The sequence below is a fragment of the Pipistrellus kuhlii genome, unplaced genomic scaffold, assembly GCF_014108245.1.
Source record: "Pipistrellus kuhlii isolate mPipKuh1 unplaced genomic scaffold, mPipKuh1.p scaffold_m20_p_10, whole genome shotgun sequence".
In the NCBI taxonomy this organism is placed as follows: domain Eukaryota; kingdom Metazoa; phylum Chordata; class Mammalia; order Chiroptera; family Vespertilionidae; genus Pipistrellus; species Pipistrellus kuhlii.
In genome coordinates, this window is record NW_023425405.1 from 50413215 (window position 1) to 50435012 (window position 21798).

Sequence of the window (21798 nt, forward strand, 5' to 3'; positions counted from 1 at the left end):
GTCATAAATCTAATTGAATTGTTTCCTTATTAAAAACTTTTATATATATATATTTTATTGATTTTTTACAGAGAGGAAGGGAGAGGGATAGAGGGTTAGAAACATCGATGAGAGAGAAACATCGATCCGTTGCCTCTTGCACACCTCCCACCGGGAGGTACATGCCCTTGACTGGAATCGAACCTGGGACCCTTTAGTCTGCAGGCCGATGCTCTATCCACTGAGCCAAACCGGTTTCGGTCTTATTAAAAACTCTTATTGGAAAAAGCCCACATTCTCCAGAGGCACAAGATGCTATCCTATGACCTGGTCTCTCTCCCTATTTAGGCTCATCTTTTCTGTGTTTCTCACATCAGTGTTTCTTTCCCTCTCTCCCTTCCTCCTTCCTCTCTCTAAGCATGTCCTCGGGTGAGGATAGTTTCTTTGAACTGTATTCTGTGCCCGAGTCATATCTTTGCTGACTGAGCTGTTCCTCTGCCTGGAATGCCCTTACCTTCCATAGTTCCCTAAAAAGTTCCTACCACTCCTATAAAAGTCTCTGTATGAACCATGCAAGCACAATTGCCTTGTACTTCAAAATCTTGCTACTCAAAGTGTGGAGCTCAGTCCCTACTTCAGACCTACTGAGTCTGACTAGGCCTTGTAACAAGGTCTCTGGGTAATTCTTCTTGTACGTTCAGGTTGGGAAGCATTATCTTAGGACATAATTGCACCTAGCATCTCCTTTATTTCATCAACCCACTGTTGAAATATTTGCTTACATTTTTCTTCCATACCAACTGAGCTTTAATGGCAGATGCTGTTTCTTATTTATGTTTATCCCTACCCTGGTACAGAGTGTCTAATCAGTGCTGATTAAATTAAAATTATTCTATAATTTTTTTATATTGTACTGATGCCTAATATTTGTATATGTTATTCCATGTGGCTGGAAAGTACTCTCTGAAAGTATTGAGCTTTATGAAAGCAGATCCATAGATGCTTACAGGGGGTCAGTGTGATGTACCTCTCTCTACTTTGGTTTGGTTGGCAGAAATCAGATCTTTCATTTGGAGCTTTTAATTGATAATTTTCAATTCTATTGGAACAAACATGTATTTTAAAGGTAATGAACGAATAAAAAAGGCTATGCAAATTTTATCTGATGGCTGCTATTTTTTGTTTTTGGTATAATTAGGTACTTACAATTTCATCAGAAATCCCTAAAAGAATTCAGAATGCCTTGAAAAATGCAGAAGAATCAAAGCAATTTCTTAATCAGTTTCTGGATCAAGAGACTCATCTTGTCAGTTCCATTAATAGCCATTTGCTGACTGCACAGCCCTGGATGGAAGATCTTGGGGCCAAGATTAGCCAAATTGAAGAGATAGAACGGCATCTCGCTTACCTTAAATGGATTTCACAAATTGAAGAACTAAGGTAAAATGGGTTTCTTTGTTCTCATAATTATTATTTTCCTTTGAGGCTCTGTCTTAGAGATTGCATGCATGCCATTAAATAATTGAGTTAATTAAAGATTATAATAATGTAATTTTACCAGTTGTTATTAAAGTAGCATTATGATAATGATTCTTTTCCTTTATTGTGAATGAATATAAACTTTTCAGGGAGCTTAATTTGCATTTGAAAGAAAGTAATCAAACTAAAAAATTTAAGTCTTATAGTTGCATTTGAACACATGATAAAAACCACTTTTTATAATGCCAGTTTAATAACATATTCCATCAGTGTGATGATAATCCTTTTTTTTTGTTTTAGAGATGGTCACTTAATGACATAGATTACTTTCACTATAATTTGAATTTTTTCCAGTGGCATTATCTAATAAGAGCCACAAGTAATCTTAGATGAATAAGAGTTTACTTTTTCCCCCTAGCATAGTTATTTCTCTTTTTAATAACGTTGTTTTTCCTGTAGATCTTTTGTGATACATCTCTATTTCTAGCTCTCTTTTTTAATTGAATATATATCACTGGTTGATTGTATCAGTATTACCTCTCAATTAAGCTAAGTTAACATTTCTACCTAGGTTGGCAGATTATTTGTTTTTTTGATATAGTCCCCAGCCCCTCTAAACTGTACAATTTCATTTTTGCTTTGTTTTAACTATTCTTCCCTCAAAGCTGTCAGTAACCATTAAGGGAAAAAAGTCATCCAAGAGTCTTGATGTCTCATTTTAAATGTATCATCCTATATAATAATCCCTATATAGTAAAAGGGTAATATGCAAATTGACCAAAAGACAAAATGACTGGTTGCTATGACATGCACTGACCAACAGGGGGCAGACACTCAACAGAGGAGCTGTCCCCTGGTGGTCAGTGTGCTTCCACAGGGGGAGTGCCACTCAGCCAGAAGCTGGCTCATAGCTGGCGAGTGCAGCAGCGGTGGTGGGAGTCTCTCCTGCCTCTCTGGCTGCGCTAAGGATGTCCTAAGGGGAGTGGGCCTAAGCTCACAGTCGGACATACCCTGAGGGGTCCCAGACTGCAAGAGTGCTGGGTTGAGGGAATTTCATGCACTGGGCCTCTAGTAGTTTATATATTTCATGTATTTCTTCTGAAGAGTACCAGTAATACTGTATCACTTTGTCCTGCATATGTTTTCTGAGATTTTAAATAAATTTTTTAAAAAATATATTTTTATTGATTTTTTACAGAGAGGAAGGGAGAGAGAGAGAGTTAGAAACATCCATGAGAGAGAATCATCGATCAGCTGCCTCTTGCACAGTCCCCACTGGGGATGTGCCCGCAACTAGGGTACATGCCCCTGACTGGAATCGAACCTGGGACCCTTCAATCCTCAGGCCGACGCTCTATCCACTGAGCCAAACAGGTGTTGGCAATTTTATTTATTTATTTATTTTAATTTTAATTTTAAAAAATATATTTTATTGATTTTACACAGAGAGGAATTGAGAGGGATAGAGAGCTAGAAACGTCGATGAGAGAGAAACATCGACCAGCTGCCTCTTGCACATCCCCCACTAGGGATGTGCCTGCAACGAAGGTACGTGCCCTTGACCCGAATCGAACCCGGGACCTTTCAGTCCGCAGTCCGACGCTCTATCCACTGAGCCAAACCAGTTTCGGCTAATTTTAAATAATTTTACTATCAGTACAATACAAAAGTCTTTGCATGCATGTTTTACCTTCACAGAAAAAGTGATATGCCTAAGATTGTAGCATTATTAGAAATTCCAGAAGTTGACGTAAGCTTTTTAGAGTGTCTCTTTGTTTAGATAAATTCTTTACAGTGAAAGAATTTTAAACCTTGCTTTAGTTTACTTCTTTTTCTTCTTGCCCTCTGAAAGAAACTACTACAAGGGATAATATTAATAGCCTTATTAAGTTATTGTAATAAATTCTAACCTTATTAGGTAAAAGCGTCAGTCTTGTAGTAGCCAAAACAATAAGTTAATTAAAGTAGGGCCATGGTTATGGGTAGCCTTTTTCTGGTGTTGAAATTGTTTAAAAGAAAACATGTCCAGGGAGTTACATTAGAAATAGGAATCAAATTCATAATCAAGTTGAGCAGTTAAGACTTCTTTTAATAACATGTTTTTTCCTATAGGTTTTTTGTGATGCATCTCTATTTCTAGCTTTCTTTTGGGCTCCTGAGACTTTCCTTATCTCTTAATTTCCCTTTAATGACTATTTTTATTCTGTAGCGCTTTCTTTTTTAAAAAAGTAGTTTCTTTTTAGAAGTAGCATCTTTACATTTAACCCTGTTTCTTGAATACTACAGTTCAACAGTATCACTCTGAATGAACCCTATAACCCTGGCTTTTCCTATGCTCTGAATGTCATTCATGCTTCATGAGATCTAATCCAGGTCGGTACTCCTGTATTCTGTGGTTATTTGTACATTTAAAAATTTCTTTTATAACATATAGACATTTCTTTAACATGGTAGTTTTTGTTTTAACATAATGCAACACTTAGTTTGGATTTATGTCTTCAAAGTGGGAAATTGGTGAGATTTGTCACAATGCCTAGGGAAGAACCTCATACAGCAGTTAATTGGGCATGCTAACCGTCAGAACAAGAGCAACTACCAGCATCATTTTTTGTTGTTGTTGTTGTTGATGTTAATTCTCACTGAGGATATTTTTCTATGATTTTTAGGAAGAGTGGAAAAGAGAGAGAAACATTGATGATAAATACAGCGACTGGTTGCCTCCTGCATGAGCTCTGACCAGGGCCTTGGCCTGGGAGGAGCCTGCAACCAAGATATGTGCCCTTGACTGAAATTGAACCTGGGACCCTTTGGTCTGCAGGCCAGTGCTCTATCCACTGAGCCAAACCGCATCTTAATTACAGAAAAGGTGGATTTGTTGATGCCCAATGAGGGGGAAAAAGAGTATTTTAAATTCTGAGAGTAACCATAAAAGACAAGATCTGTTGGAAAATTTAATAAAAAATAATAGTAAGGGAGAAGAAAGAAAAGAGAGAATGAGTGTGGGGGATGGCTAAAAGGGCTGGCAGAATAATAAAACATGAGCTTAGTACGTATTCTTATTGAGGCCTGGAACAGTGACAGTGGGAGCCTCAAGCAGCTCCCAGAGAAAGGAGAGGAAATACTAGGGCAGGTGGAGCTGGCAGGTGGCTGCACCTTTCCCTTTGTGAGGAGACATTGTCCACCCCAGGAACGTGACTGGCCGCACACCCAGCCGGGAGGAGGGTCCCGCACATAGTCATCTTCCAGCGCATGGCCAGGCGCCCAGGCAGGATGAGCATGGGCTGCCTAGTGGAGAACTCACTTCAGGTTTCCTGCAGGGGCGCCCCCAGAACTGAGATTCATTACTGAAAAAGGTTACATTTTATTCCTTATTCTTAGATGACCTTAAGGTATGGGATATATTATTTTTATAAAAAGAAACAATTCATTTTAAAATAAAATGTTTTGTTTTATAGAGCCCAAATGGTAGCTCATAGGCTGAATTTGTCCTAAAGATATGTTGAATTTGGCTTGTTTTAAACAATTTGAATAACTGGTTTGCTTTTACATGAAAATCTTTCTTCTTTTTAAATTCCTCTCCTGAGGATATGGTTTGGGTTTGTTTGTTGTTTGTTTGTTTTTAATGTATTTTAGAGAAAGAGGAAAGGGGGGGGGGGCAGCCAGGGGAACAAACCTGCAACTTATATATGAGCCCTGATCAAGAATGGAACCTGAAACGTCTTGTTATATGGGACAGTGCTCCAACCAACTGAGCCACCTAGCAGGAGCTTACGTGAACATATTGATAATCTTCCTTTCTACAAAAATTTTAAGATTTGGCCACATTAGAACCACACTTTAGTGTGGCAACAATTGGCTGGAGCCTTAGGGTACTCTATTACCCACCCACTTTGCTTTTTTAAATTTACTTTCCCTATTCGGCCTTTGTAAGCATTTGAGTCTGCAACTCTTGCTGTAGAGCTTACCTTAGATTTTATCTCGAACTTTTCTAGCGAATTTGAAAGGCCTGGGCTCTAAGGTGTCTAAAATTCAGTTCTTCATGATCAAATTCAACTGGGTAAAGTGGGTAAAGATTGAAGGCTACCATATTTGACCCTACCAGAGGCCACCCACATTATTCCCTTGGATTAAGAAACTAAAGACGAAAAAAAAAAAAAGATGATAAAGACTTCCGTAAAAGGCAGATTTATCAGAAATGAGCAGTGCCTGAGGGAGTGTGACCAGGACCGATGTGTTCCTTGGAGGAGTGGGAAGGGAAAGGTGTAGGCAGCGTCTTGACCGTGGGCAAGTGTTCTTAGAAGGATGTGAGTTTGAAGACTGGTCTCCCAGAGAAACGGGCATCAGGTAAAAACGCCCGTCTGTGTGGTGCTTCTTCCTTTCTTGGGTTAGTTTTATATAAAGCAGGAGGGAGAAGCAGTTTTCTGCTTTGGAATTGTTTTGAACTGCCTTTAAAGTTTGCTTTGCCTTGTTTTTCAGTGATAACATCCAGCAGTATCTGATGACCAACAATGTCCCTGAGGCATCCTCTACGCTGGTGTCTATGGCAGAACTTGACATCAAGCTTCAGGAATCATCCTGTACTCATCTTCTGGGTTTCATGAGAGCCACTGTTAAATTCTGGCATAAAATTCTCAAGGACAGGCTTACAAGGTAAGGAATTTACTCATATTTTATGGTAATTACTTTCAGATAGATATTTGGTGATCGCTGGATTTTACTGAAATATGTGTATTACTTTTCTGTTACAGTGATTTTGAGGAAATTTTAGCACAGCTTCATTGGCCGTTCATCGCACCCCCTCAGTCTCAAACTGTTGGCTTAAGTCGACCAGCCAGTGCTCCTGAGATATATAGTAACCTGGAGACACTATTTTGTCAGCTTCTGAAACTACAAACCTCGTATCTTTGTTGGAGTTAAAACTTACTAAAATTTATTTTTCTATGGTAGATTTGTGACTAGAGAGTAAAACTTTTTCAAAGTGGCCAAAAGCCAAATGGGACTGGTTTGGACTTGATCTGTATAAGTTCACAGAGTAGTAGATTGTTTTCTTTCATAGTGAACTGCATGTGGGTGGGAGGGCAAGGGTCAGCCTAAACTACGTAACTGACCCACGTTTGACTCACATATTCTCTTGGGACAGTAGATAAAAATGGGTAATTGGGAGGAAACCTATTATTAACTTAGTGTTAATTTAATAAAATGATTATTTGAATGTGGTTTTTTTTTACTACTATTTTTTAAGAAAGACATTAATTCTAATAACATTTTTCATGCATTTTCTAACTAATGTATAGAAGATTACATATTATCAGTGTTGTAATTTTTACTTAGTATCTTATATCTTTGTTGGAAAAATGTATGTGTGCATATACACACATACACATGTGCTTTTGATTGTTTTCCCTTGACTTGACTATGTCAGAGATGAATTACTCACCAAGCCAAAACAACTTCCAGAAAAATACTCCCTTCCTGCATCCTCTTCTGTCATCCTGCCCATCCAGATTATGCTGACTCCCCTGCAGAAGAGGTTCAGGTATCACTTCAGAGGGAACCGACAGACTAATGTTATAAGCAAGGTGTGCTTTGCCAACTCTTGTCCTTGGTTTTTATTAATAGCAAATGTTAAGGGTTTCTATACTTTTCCTGGTTTAAGTTAAAATCTGATCCTATTGATATTTCTCTAAAGATGTAAATTCCTGTTTTATCACTGTCCTTTATAGATATACTAGAGGCCCGGTGCACTACATTTGTGCACTGGGGCGGGGGGGGGGGTGCGGGTCCCTCAGCCTGGCCTGCGCCCTCTAGCCGTCTAGGACCCCTCGGCAGACATTCCCTGAGGGTCTTTAGCGCTGCAGCAGAGGCAGGAGAGGCTCCTGCCACTGCCACTGGGCTTGCCAGCTGTGAGCCTGGCTTCTGGCTGAGTGGCACTCCCCCTGTGAGTGCACTGACCCCTGGTGAGCGTCTGCCCCCTGGTGGTCAGTGCACATCCTAGTGACTGGTCGTTCTGTCCTTCGGTCGATTTGCATATTAGCCTTTTATTATATAGGATTTTGGGACTTACATTGATACATTGTAGGACTCAGCTCACTCATTTTTACATCATCAGTTTCTCAAGTGTGCTGTAGCAATTGCGTGTTACTTTGTACAACTGGATCCACATGTAAATTGCTCCTTCAGGTTTATAAATAAATCAGAAAGAGAAGTGAAAGTCAAAAGATAGTAGAGCATTAGCTTTTGAAAAGAGGGGCTGCTGCTAAAATGACTTACAGCTGTGCAAGGGAGAGAGAATGGGAATAAATGATGGCAAGGGCTTGAAGGAATTATCACCAACATTTTAGTTGAGCATATTGGTGAGATTTTTAATTTGCTTGAAAAACAATCTTATTGAAAACAATTTGTTTTCAATGAAATTTGGTTAATTTATTGAGAATTATAAACTTGTGTATTGCTAGGCTATGGATCGTACTTTGTTTATACTTATGTTTTGCTACATTGAATGCAGTGCAAGCAACAAAGGGGTTCAGCAAGTGCTTTTGAATTAAATGTTATTAAATTCTAGATTACACCAGGTTTTGTATATATAAGTGAGTTTAAAGGCTTGATAGAATTGTTAAGGAGTCAAGGGGTAGGCAGTTATGCTAGCAAAGGAAGGAGCAGAGTGGCTGTGGATTTCTGGTCCTTAATTTCAGCTTGTTGTTTCGTACTTCATGGGTTTCCTCCTCTTTTGGATGGGTATTGGTAGGAAGAACAGTAGAACCAATTAGTAAGTAGTGAGACAAAGCAGTCAACCTAAAGCTGTAGAGAGGTAGTAATTTGAGGTAAGAAAATTGTGAGTTATGTTGGTTGCTTTTTAAAGTGTGGTTCCAGTGGCTGAGGTACTCTGATATCAAGCCTAACCTACGCAGCTTCTAAAATTTGTGATTGCCTTTTACTCATTTTTGTATTCCTAACATGTAGCACACAACAGGGATTTACCATTCATTAAATGTTTAATCCCTGTCTAGCAAAACTTGGAAGGTTTATGTAATCATCTGTAGGGACAATTTAAAATGCTGCATACTAACATTTCCTATTCTATAATTATACCTGTTTTAAGGCATGTATAATTTTTGTAATGCAGACCAGCCAAATTATTTTCTTAATTTACCTTTTGAAAAGAAAAAGCAGAAAATAATGTTTAAAAATTATTTTTGGCCCTAGTTTGGTTCAGTAGATAGCTTGTCAGCTTGTGGATTGCAGGGTCCAGGTTCGATTCTGGTCAAGGGCACATGCCCGGGTGGCGAGCTCGATCCCCAATAAGGGGCATGCAGGAGGCAGCCAGTTAATGATTCCCTCTCATCATTGATGTTTCTATCTCTCCCTCTCCCTTCCTCTCTAAAATCAATAAAAATATATTTTTAAAAATTATTTTGGGTCCTGGCCAGTTTTGCTTAGTGATTAGAGCATTGGCCCAAAGACCAAAGGGTCACAGGTTTGATTCCTGGACAAGGGCATGGTAGGGGTGAGAGCAGAGGCAGCCAATCAATGTGTCTCTCTCTCATCAATTTTTCTCCCCTCCACCCTCCACTTCCACTTTCTCAAAAAAAAAAAAAAAAAAAAAAAATTACGGAAAAAATATTCTTACTCAGGTGAGATTTAAAAAAATTATTTTGGAATGTTACTTCAAAAAAAAGAATTTAAAGATCATCAGTTCTTTGGAACACTGATTTTATAAATTTGTAAATGCTAGGTTTTAAAATATATATAGGATAAATTTGAGTTTATTGATGTAAGCCACATTGCTGGAATTTGTTGGGAGTACATTAGGAAACATTTGATTATTAAGCTTTGCATGAGTTTAAAATTCAGAATAGAAATTGTGCTCTTACATGTAGAAATTTTCAACTAATTTTTGTAAGTGTTGTGTTTACACAATGAAATAGAGCCATTTAATTGTAACTCTAGTTGGAATGACTACACAAGTCAAACTATTTTACCTCCTTTCCTAGCCTGAATGGTACTTGACTCAAGTGCTTATGTGGATTGGGAACCACACACAGTTTCTGGATGAGAAGATTCAGCCAATATTAGACAAAGCAGGCTCTTCAGCAAATGCAATGGTAAGAGACTCAGTCCTAAGCATTTCAGTGTTAGAGTGTCCGCGAATATCTTGTCATGTATAATACCTTATGCTTGCTTATGTATTTCTTTTAGCTGGAATTTTCTCGGGGCCTTATGATGCTGGTTCTGGAGAAGCTAGCAGCTGATATTCCTTGTCTGCTCTATGATGACAATCTCTTCTGTCATTTGGTGGATGAGGTGCTGTTGTTTGAAAGGGAGCTACACAGTGTTCATGGCTATCCTGGCACTTTCGCTAACTGTATGCATATTCTATCAGAGGAAACCTGTTTTCAGAGGTGGTTAACTGTGGAGAGAAAATGTAAGTGCTCATGTAGCCATAGGGTGGGGAGAGATGTCTCTTTTTATGCATATTAATTTTTGGTGTTTTTCTCCAAGAAATTTCTTGGTCACAGTTTACCAAGTTGCCTTTAGAGATCATGTTGTTTTCTTCTCATCAAACATTGTTTTTCCCCTGTAATTGCACTCTCCATGTTTCTAGAGTGTAATATTTAAGCCAGTAGAATATCTATACTTATAAAAGGGTAATACGCTAATTAGATTGGACATCTTCTGGACAAACTTTCGGACAAAGCCATGACTTTCGGGGGGCCAAGGCAGAGGCAGTTAGGGGGATCAGGCCAGCAGGGGAGACCAGTGAGGGGGATCAAGTTGGCAGGGGAGTGTAGTTAAAAGGATCAGGCTGGCAGGCAGAGGTGGTTAGCGTTAGGGGTCTTGGACTGGAGAAGGTGCAGGCTGGGCTGAGGGGACTCCCCCCCCCACCTTGCACAAATTTTGTGCACTGGGCCTCTAGCATACATATATTTAAGTGTTTTATAGATTTTCATATATAGTATTGGGTCGGCAACTAAGTAATTGCGGATTTTTAAAAAAATCAAAGACAATTTTTTCATGGAACTAAATAACTTTATTCTGTAATGTATTGCCCATTTTGATCAATGACCTTTTGACATCTTTCAGGCAGCATCATAATCCCACGTTCAAAAAACTTCTGGTTTTTATTAGCAAAAAACTGAATCAGGTACGATTTGACATCATCATCATTATTGAAATTTTTACCATTCAAGGAGTTTTGTAAAGATCGAAACAAAAAGTAATCAGATGGTGCAAGGTCAGGACTATATGGTGGATGTGGCAAAACATCCCAACCAAGCTCCATTAATTTTTGCCGAGTGACCAAAGATGTGTGTGGCCTTGCATTGTCATGATGGAATACAACACCTTTTCGATTTGTCAATTCGGGCCGCTTTTCTTCAACTGCATTGTTTAATTTCGTTAGTTGTTCAATGTAGACATCAGAATTGATCGTTCGGTTGGGTGGTAAGAATTCAAAGTAGACAATTTCTTTGTAATCCCACCAAACTGATAACAAAACCTTCTTTTGATGAATATCAGCTTTTGATGTTGTTTGAGTTGGTTCACCTGGCCTGCTCCACGATCTTTTCCACTTGATATTGTTGTAAACAACCCATTTTTCATCGCCAGTTATCAGTCGTTTTAAAAATGGATCATTTTCATTACGTTTCTTTAGCAAATCGCAGCTGCTAATGCGTTGCGTTAACTGTGGTTCTTTCAGTTTGTGAGAAACCCATGTATCGAGTTTTTGAACATAGCCAAGTTGTTTTAAGTGATTTTCAATGCATGTATGTGATACATGAAGCTTCTCTGCAATCTCACGTGTTGTACTGTGACAGTCCGAATTGATTATTGCTTTGATTAGGGCGTCATCAACTTCAACTGGACGACCAGAGCGTTTTTCACCTTTGAGTGAAAAATCACCAGAACGAAATTTGGCAAACCAATTTTGACACTGCCGTTCTTTTAAGGCTTCGTCACCATAAACAGCACATAACTTTTTATGAGCTTGCGATGCGTTTTTCCCTTTGCGAAAATAAAAAAGCAAAATATGACGAAAATGTTCCTTTTGATTTTCCATTTTTCAACGAACGCCAAACGAAAACTACAAAACAGATCAAAAAACTTTTTTTACTGATTAACAGCTGAATAGCCAACTATCAAATAACAAAATGTGTTTTACATTTGTACTACGTCTGCAAACCTAAAAATTCAACTGAAGCCATATATGTGTGAAACCCGCAATTACTTAGCTGCCGACCCAATAGTTCTGCTCTTGGTAGAATCATTTTGGATCCAGTTTGTCTAGTCAGTATAACTATTTTGAAGATTTTGGGAAGGTTTGGCAGGAAGAAGTATCTTGTTTAACCTTAAAATAGAGCATGTTAAATACAGTGCAACTATTAAGAGGCTGTTGATTTATTTTTTATAGAAAAGTCATCATGGGGGGAAAATGGAGACATATTTACTACTATTTGTAATACTTTAACAATTAAAAAAAGTCATCATTCCTAAAAAATTGGGAGCTAAAAAAATTAGAAATAAATGTAACTACTTGACATAATCCTTTTTTTGCATTATCAGTTGCTCTTCAAAAAATGGACTCAATGCTTTCATCAGAAGCTGCCTGGATATCCCAATATAAAGATATCACTGATGTGGATGAGATGAAAGTTCCAGACTGTGCAGAAACTTTTATGACGCTACTCTTAGTTATAACTGGCAAGTATAAGTCTTTTAAGATAAAACTTTGTCTTAAAAGTACTAACTCTTCCCATGATACTTTTTTCAAGTAGTTCAACAAAATTAATATTATATAGTAGTTATTATAAAATCTTCAAATTCAGTACTATTTTGGGAGAACTCTGGCATAATATTCTATGTTTCATATTTTTAATAATTTAAGTAAGATCTTAAACATTGGTATATATGAGGGGAAATTCATGAATTGTTATGTAAGAAACAAATGGGACTTGATTTTACTACCTGAATTCTCTTGCCATCTAGTTTGTGATTGACGAAAATTTTAAATATTCCAAAGATTGCAGAAAGCAAAATAAAGTAACTTTAGGGGTTAGAGTAGTACTACAAACTCTTCCAATAGAGCAAGGGTATTCTGGCCAGAGGGTGGCATAGCAGCCTCTAACCTGGTTGATCTGCAGCATCTGCATGGCTTCCTACAGGCCTCTGGTGCTGCAGGTGCCACTGCGTCCTCACTACCTCCATCCTCTCTGTCTTGTCCATTTCTTGGGCCTTTATGTGTAACCCGAAAAGTGTTACTCCAGCCTAGTCAGTAAATAATTTCATATCTGCAACTTAAGAAAAATATGAAATCACAAACATAAAAATTTTAGGAAAACTCATGCTTTTTAAAAAAAACAATTCTTTATTGTTGAAAGTATTACGTATGTCCCCCTTTTTCCACATTGTGTCTTTTAAAAAAACCCAAAACATTCTTATTCATTTTTGAGAGAAAAGAAGAAACAGAAACATCAATGATGAGAATCATTGGTTGGCTGCCTCCTGCACGCCCCTCTCTGGGGATTGGAACTTGCAACTTGGGCAACTGGGAATCGAACTGTGACCTCTTGGTTCATAGGTTGACACTCAACCACTAAGCCACTCTGGCTGAGCTAAAGAAAAACTTTACTTTTTATTATGGAAATTTTTTTTTTTTAATGTTTTAAAAATATTTCTTTGTTGATTTTAGAGAGAGGAAGAAAGGAGAGAAGGAGAGAGAGAGAGAGAGAGAGAGAGAGAGAGAGAGAGAGAGAGAGAGAGAGAGAGAGAGAGAGAGAAACATTGTTGTTCCACTTATTTATGCATTCTTGTATGTGCCCTTACTGGAGACCGGACCAAATCTGCAACTTTGGCATATTGGGATAACGTCTAACCAACTGAACTACCCAATCAGGGCCAATGGAAATTTTTAAATATACACATGTAGCATAATGAGCCCTCAGGTATATATTATTAAGGTTTTCTTAAATTCTCACTTTTCTATTATATATTTTTCTCCCCAACTCATTTTTTTCCTGGAGTATTTTAAAGAACATTTCAGACAGCTTACCATTTCACCTATAAATTCTTATGTAGGTATCTATTTAAAAAAAATCTATATATATTATTGATTTTTTACAGAGAGAAAGGGAGAGAGATAGAGAGTTAGAAACATTGATGAAAGAGAAACATTAATCAGCAGCTTCCAGCACACCCCCTACTGGGGACATTCCCTCAACCAACGTACATGCCCTTGACCAGAATCAAACCCGGGACCCTTCAGTCCACAGGCCAACGCTCTATCCACTGAGCCAAACAAGTTAGGGCATGTAGGTATCTATTTTAAGCTATCATAGTTCCTCCTTTCTTTTAAAAAAATGTCATTTATTTGGTAAAGAAATGGAGTGCTTTTTGTATATAATTATTTCATATGTCCTTTAAAAATCAAGGCATGATTTATATATAGTGAAAAGCATAGATTTTATGTATACAGTTCAGTGAGTTTTGACAAATACATAGACTTTTGAAACCCACATCCTTAGAAAATTTAAAAAGAGATTCATACTGGAATGGTCAATTGATTTTTGACAAAGGCACCAAGGCATGTCAGTAGGGAAAACCTATAACTATATCATAAACAGTGCCAAGAACCTCATATGTCTTGTTAACTTTCTCCACAGACAGGTATAAAAATCTTCCCACAGCTTCCAGAAAGCTGCAGTTCCTGGAGTTACAGAAGGACTTAGTAGATGATTTTAGGATACGACTGACTCAGGTGATGAAAGAAGAGACCAGAGCTTCCCTTGGCTTTCGATACTGTGCAATTCTTAATGCTGTGAACTATATCTCAACAGTACTAGCAGACTGGGCTGACAATGTTGTAAGTTAACGTGATTTTATATTAAATAATACATTAGTAGTATAAATAGTTTTACCTTTTGAAATGTTGATTCTATAGCAAGCAAAAATACACATTAGGCAGAAAAACAATTAGGCCAAACTTAAAAGATGTGATTAAAGTACATATTTTTCGAGAGAGAAACCAAGATGGCGGCATAGGGTAGACACCTGAATGCAGCCTGCCACAACAATTTTGAATTTAGAACTGGAAAACGGGGGAAACATCACCCTGAAGCACCTGACGGCTGGCTGAGAGGAGGCTCTACCATCTGGGAAGGAGAGAGAAGGCACGCTGAGCCTCAGCAACTGTGAAGGTGCAGAGAACTGTACGTGAAAAAAGGCAGCCGCCTGACTTCGCTGCTGGCTTGCTCGCAGCGCGCGGAGAGAGCGAGTTCGATGTTGGCTTACTCCAGGTGCGCAGAGAGGGCAGATAGCTAATGAGCAGCTGGCTTGTACGGGAGGAAAATAGAACCACCCTATTGCTCTGATAGACGGCCCCAGTCAGGGAGAGGCTGGACAGTCAGGCAGTGGGCAGAGATCTCTTGGAGGTGTGTGAAGCTAGAGGCCATTACTTCGAGACTTGGGGGAGGGGCTGACGGGAAACCAAAGTTTGTCTGCACCACCTCGAGACTCCGCCCCATCCAAGCAGAGCACAGAAGCCCTCCTGGAGGCTGGCTTTCTCATTTGCTGCAAATAGGACTTTCCTAAGGAGGGACTGACGAGAATCCAAAGCTTATCTGCGCCTATACCAAAGAGGTCTGTGCGTCTGCAACCAATCTTTCGGGACTCACTGCGAATAGGACTTTTCTAAGGTGAGACTGACAGGGAACCAAAGCTTGTCTGCGTCACCCCGAGACTCTGCCCCATCCAAGTGGAGTACAGAAGCCCTCCTAGCTGAGACACTGCTGATCCTCACAGCCAATTGGCTTGGAGATCAGTGCTTCCCAGTGATAATAATAACAAGGCTTAACAACAAGACTGCACACACAACCCACAAAGGGCTACATCAAGACTGTCCACCTCAGGTAACTGGGAAGTGCTACTGGGCTCTACCAGAACACCTAACACACAAAACTATTCCATCAAATCAGGGAAGCAGCTAAAATGCAGAGAAGAGGCAGGACACAAAGGAAGGAGATGGAAGAAAGTAAAAGAATGGACTTTGAGTTCAAAACTACAGTTACAAGGTTTTTCAAAAATTTCCTTAAGGCCGAAACTGGTTTGGCTCAGTGGATAGAGCGTTGGCCTGCAGACTGAAGGGTTTCAGGTTCGATTCCGGTCAAGGGCATGTACCTTGGTTGTGGGCACATCCCTGGTGGGGGGTGTGCAAGAGGCAGCTGATCTATGAGTCTCTTTCATCGATGTTTCTAGCTCTCTATCCCTCTCTCTTTCTCTCTGTAAAAATTCAATAAAATGTATTAAAAAAAATTTTTTTTTCCTAAAAGAGGCCGATAAAATAAATGAGACCTATGAGGATAGGAAAAGGGATCAACTAGAAATAAAAAGGTATCAACTAGAAATAAAGAAAACATTGAAATAAAAAATATTACACAGAGTTAAAAAAACAGACTGGCAGATCGCAAGAATCAAGACAAAGATTTGGAACACAAAGAGCAAGAAGACACTCCTCTGCAGAAGCAAGAAAAGAGAATCCAGAAAGTTGAAGATAGTGTAAGAAACCTCTGGGACAATCTCAAGCGAACTAACATCAGAATTATGGGGGTCCCAGAAAAAGAGAGAGAGCAAGATACTGAAAGCATATTTGAAGAAATAGTGACAGAAAACTTCCTCCACAAGGGAAAAGATCAAGAGAAGAAGAAAGGAACAGAGGAGAACTATATAATAACCAAAAAATAATGAACAAAATGGCAATACTTATCAATGATAACTTTAAATATGAATGGATTAAATGCTACAATAAAAAGACACAGGGTGGTCCTGGCTGGTTTGGCTCGGTGGATAGAGCATCGGCCCTTGGACTGAAGGGTCCCAGGTTCGATTCCGGTCAGGGACATGTGCCTTGATTGTGGGCGCATCCCCAATGGGGGACGTGTGGGAGGTGGCTGATCAATGTTTCTCTCTCTTTGATGTTTCTAACTCTGTCCCTTTCCTTTTCTCTCTGTAGAAAATCAATAATATATATATATTTCTATTAAAAAAAAAAGAAAGACAGGGTGGCTCTGTGGATTTGAAAACATGATCCACCTATAAGATTAATTTAAAAAAAATGACGCATCTATCAAGAGATACTTCTAATTGAAAGACACATGCAGACTGAAAGCTGGCATAGGAATACTCATATCAGACAAAATAGACTTTAAAACAAAAATGTTTAAAAAAGACAAGGAGATAGCAATTATAAAGGGGCGAATCCAAGAAGAGGACATAACAATTGTAAATATTTACACAACTAACATAGGAGCACCTAACTTTATAAAGCAATTGTTAATGGGCATAGAGGGAGAAATCCAGAGTAATACAGTAATAGTTGGGGATTTTAATAATCTCACACCAGTGGATAGATCATCCAGACAGAAAATTAATAAGGAAACTATGGCCTTCACTATCACATTATACCAGATTAACTTAATAGACACTTATAGAATATTTCATTTAAAAACTGCAGAATAGCCGAAACTAGTTTGGCTCAGTGGATAGAGCGTCGGCTTGGGGACTGAAGGGCCCCAGGTTCGATTCCGGTCAAGGGCATGTACCTTGGTTGTGGGCATATCCCCAGTAGGGGGTGTGCAAGAGGCAGCTGATCAATGACTCTCTCTCATTGATGTTTCTAACTATCTTTCTCCCTTCCTCTCTGTACAAAAATCAATAAAATATATTTAAAAAATAAAAAATAAAAACTGCAGAATAGCCGAAACTAGTTTGGCTCAGTGGATAGAGCGTCAGTCAGCCTGTGGACTGAAGGGTTCCAGGCTCGATTCCTGTCAAGGGCATGTACTTGGTTGCGGGCACATCCCCAGTAGGGAGTGTGCAGGAGGCAGCTGATTGATGATTCTCTCTATCGATGTTTGTAACTCTCTATCCCTCTCTCTTCCTCTCTCTGTAAAAAATCAATAAAATATATATATATAAAAAGTAGATACTATTACAATATTTTAAAAAAATAAAAAATAAAAATAAAAACTGCAGAATATATATTTTTTTCAAATGCACATGGAACATTTTCTAACATAAACCACATTTTAGGCCACAAAACAAGTCTCAGTAAATTCAAGAAGATTGAAATCATATCAAGCATCTTTTCCAACCACAGTGGTATGAAACTAGAAATCAACCACAGGAAGAAAACTGGAAAAAACACAAGTACATGGAGACTATAGATAACATGCTACTAAATTACCAATGAATCAAAGAGGAAATCAAAGAAAAAAAGGGGGGGAATAAATAAAGCTGTTTACTATTGGGGGGTAAAAGAACAACAGGGGAATATGCTTTAAGTTTTAGCCAAAAAGAAAAAAGAGCAAGAAGCTAAAATATCTGTGTGTGTGCCCTAACCGGTTTGACTCAGTGGATAAAGCTTCGACCTGAGGATTGAAAGGTCCCAGGTTCAATTCCGGTCAAGGGCATGTACCTTGGTTGCGGGCACATCCCCAGTAGGGAGTGTGCAGGAGGCAGCTGATCGATGTCTCTCTCTCTCGTTGGTTTCTAACTCTCTATCCCTCTCTCTTCCTCTCTGTAAAAAATCAATAAAATATATATTTTTAAAAATGGACAAGGTAAATTAATTTAAAATTTTTGTACATTGTCAAATCTAATCTTAATGCAATAAAAAAGAGAAGAAATGACATTTAGCCGAACATAGACAAATTTAAGCCATGTTAAATATTTCTAAAATTAAAAGTTTAGAAATATTTAATACTTGGGTTAGGGAGGAAGTCTAAAAAACATGACAAGAATGTATCTTGCCGAAACCGGTTTGGCTCAATGGATAGAGCATCGTCTTGGGGACTGAGAGGTCCCCTGTAGGGGGTGTGCAAGAGGCAGCTGATCGATGACTCTCTCTCGTCGATGTTCCTAGCTCTCTATCTCTTTCCCTTCCCCTCTGTACAAAATAAATAAAAATATATTAAAAAAACAAAGAAAGAAAGAATGTATCTTAAGTTATGAATTTATAACAAAAATTATATGTGTTAACATATTTTTGCTTTCAGTTCTTTCTACAACTTCAACAGGCTGCATTGGAGGTCTTTGCAGAGAATAACACTCTCAGTAAACTGCAGCTGGGACAACTAGCCTCTATGGAGAGTTCTGTCTTTGATGACATGATTAACCTGTTAGAGCGTTTAAAACATGACATGTTGACCCGTCAAGTAGACCATGTTTTTAGAGAAGTTAAAGATGCTGCAAAGTTGTATAGAAAAGAAAGGTAAGTCCTCTGTACTTTATCAGTCAGCTCTCAACTCCAGTTTGGTAAAAGTTAAAAGATGATATATACCGTCAGATTTCCAAGATATCTAAATAGTACAGAGGTAGGCCTTTTGCACACCAAGCTTAGTTAACTGTTTCTGTCTAAAATATATTCATTCTTATTTACTTATTTTTATTGATGAGAGAGAGAAAGGGAGAGGAATAGAAACATCAGTGGTGACAAAGAATCATTAATCGGCTGCCTCCTGCATGCCCCACACTGGAATCGAGCCCGCAATCTGGGCATGTGCCCTGACTGAGATTCGAACTGTGACCTCCTAGTTCATAGGTCAACGCTCAACCACTGAGCTACTCTGGCTGGGCTAAAATATATTCATTCTTAATCAGAATAAACTGACCATAATTTAACCTTCAGATGTGTCCGTAAATACAGACAGCTGATTTATGATATGGGTGGAATGGCCTAGCCTGTCACCCATTTTCAAAGTAAGGGGCTGCTATAGTGCTCTGTGCATGCTTGTATTGCCCAGTTCATTCTGCCATCACTCCCTGTGGACACCTGTTACCTCCACCAGACTGCGCTCCTTGACAGCAGCAATACCTTTTGTCCTAGCATAGTCTCAACCAACGTGGAAGTGTTAGTTCCTGTTTTGCTAAAAACTAGAGCATAAAATTAGCTGTTATCTTAAATGCTAATATGTTTTACATTTTAACTGTCTTAAAATTATTTCAATAAGTCCTGTTTGAGGATTTAAAAAAATTTAATCTATCTTCTTCATTAAATAAAGAATATTTAATTGAGAGCTAAAGTATAAATATAGGTATATTTATTTTTCTGAGAGTTTTAAATGCTGTACATCTTTTCTTATTTAAAACTAGTGGCTTTGCCAAAACCGGTTTGGCTCAGTGGTAGAGCGTCGGTCTGCAGACTGAAAGGTCCCAGATTTGATTCTGGTCAAGGGCATGTACACTGGTTGCAGGCACATCCCAGGTAGGGGGTGTGCAAGAGGCAGCTGGTCGATGGTTCTCTCTCATCGACGTTTCTAGCTCTCTCTCTCCCTTCCTCTCTGTAAAAAAATCAATCAAAAAATATATTTAAAACTAGTGGCCTTGTGCATGAATTTGTGCACACTGAAAGAAAATTAATTAGAAGAAATATTTTAATATTGCTATTCGCCCTTTCTCCATAGAAGTGTCAACCAAATTCACTGTCGACAATGAAAGATTGAAACACGTGTGCAATTGGCGCCAGGGAGAGCTTTATATGTATCACACATGCACGAGTCAACTTAGCCTTTTGTGTGTGTGTGTGTGTGTGTGTGTATATATATATATATATATACATACATATATATATATATATATATATATATATATACATATATATATATATATAGAATAAAGTTGCTTAATTAGACCCGCTTTCTGATTTAGCTAAACTTTTTCCAGCCCAGTGAAGCACCCCAACTTCTCTTTCAGGTAGTTATCAGCAACACAGCAGTAAATATCAACACGAAGCAGATTATTACTGTAGATCACGCAGGGAGGACAAAGGGTGAAATATTTAACTGCAGCAGTGTTTGACTATATTCTGTGCAGTGAGAAAACCTGAAGTCATTTTTAAAGTCCCCCATTTCCAACTTCTTTTCAGTCAGGTCAGGTTTATAAGCTTCCTAAATCTCCATTTTCTGGTAATGAAAAGAAAATAAGATTCTACTGAGTCGCCTATCCACCTACTCCAGGACTTCTGTGAGGATCAAATGAGTTGAGGCACGGGAAAATGCTTCACAGACATTTGGTTAAAGTGTAAATGTTTGCACCTGGTTATAAAGCATGTCATGTTCCTGGGCTGAAGAAATTCCTAGGAGGCTAGTCGCTAGGGAGAGGAATCCAGGTGTTGCTACATGATGTCATTGCCTGGGGCCCATAGCCACCGTTTCTGGGCTTGGCTAGGCTGAAGAAATTCCTAGGACAGTGCACTTCCCCAAACTTAAAATTTGTTAAATCTTTAAAAACACAAAGTGATAAAAATATTTATGGTAAAAGTTAACATGCTACAGGCAATGCTGTTCTCATTTTCCCAGGTGGTTGTCCTTGCCCTCTCAGTCTGAGCAGGCAGTCATGTCCCTGTCCAGCTCGGCCTGCCCCCTCCTGCTTACGTTACGAGACCGTTTACTTCAGTTGGAACAGCAGCTTTGCTTCTCTTTATTTAAAACTTTCTGGCAAATGCTCGTCGAGAAGCTGGATATACACATCTACCAAGAAGTAAGTAAGACTATTTTGGGGCTATGATGATGATGAAGGCAACTGTGATATGAATTATTCTTTGTTTCAGATCATTCTTGCTAATCACTTCAATGAAGGAGGAGCAGCTCAGTTGCAGTTTGATATGACTCGGAATCTTTTCCCTTTGTTCTCCCACTATTGCAAGAGACCAGAAAATTACTTTAAACAGTAAGCTCAGTTTTTAACAATTGGTTTTGATGTATCAAATCCTGAGAAGAGGTTAATTCCTTTTTTAACAACATTAGGGTTCCAATGATGTTAAATGTATGTAGCATCAATTAAAGATTTTTAAATGCTCATTGTGTATCAGAATAATACAGGGACAAAAGTAGGTTTGTAGTTGTACATGTAGAAAATAATACAATAATATGAATACAAGAATAAAATCTCTGGTTCACATACTCACAACTGTGAACCTACTTTTGCCTACACTACATCTGACCCATGACCTCAAAAAGTTCACTAGAACTGGATATAAATTATATGTTGGGCTTTCTTTTCTAACATTTGCTTTAATACTCTGATTTGCTTATTACTGGAGAAGTAAATAGAAAATGAAAACAAGGACAGTTCTGCCATACTTGATAAATATAAGAAATTAAAAATATGTTTAGTATCTAATAACAGGCCAGGCTTGAAAAAAATTCTTCTTAAACATTTGACATTAATTTTGGTTCTAAGTATATAATTAAAGGAAGAATTCTTAGAAGTATTTTTAGAAATTATTGAGGTAAAATTTGAATTGTTTGGCTCTTTCTGAGATTATATATTTTTTTTTTATAAAATGAAAGA

At 38.3% G+C, this 21798-nt stretch overlaps 1 protein-coding gene across 4 annotated transcripts in view; it reads left to right on the forward strand.

Moving 5' to 3' along the window:
• Positions 1-21798, forward strand: part of RINT1 (RAD50 interactor 1) — a 31064-nt gene that overhangs the window by 7842 nt on the left and 1424 nt on the right. Inside the window, exons 4-14 of one of the 4 annotated variants that reach the window (XM_036429696.2) lie at positions 1178-1419; positions 5935-6108; positions 6207-6356; positions 6881-7037; positions 9450-9560; positions 9655-9880; positions 12019-12156; positions 14115-14314; positions 18504-18718; positions 20781-20985; positions 21056-21174. In XM_036429696.2, coding sequence (XP_036285589.1) covers positions 1178-1419; positions 5935-6108; positions 6207-6356; positions 6881-7037; positions 9450-9560; positions 9655-9880; positions 12019-12156; positions 14115-14314; positions 18504-18718; positions 20781-20985; positions 21056-21174 — 1937 coding nt within the window. Of the gene's footprint in view, positions 1-1177; positions 1420-5934; positions 6109-6206; positions 6357-6880; positions 7038-9449; positions 9561-9654; positions 9881-12018; positions 12157-14114; positions 14315-18503; positions 18719-20780; positions 20986-21055; positions 21175-21798 lie in introns of those variants that run through there. The other 3 variants (XM_036429697.2, XM_036429698.2, XM_045578538.1) reach the window with 3 other exon arrangements.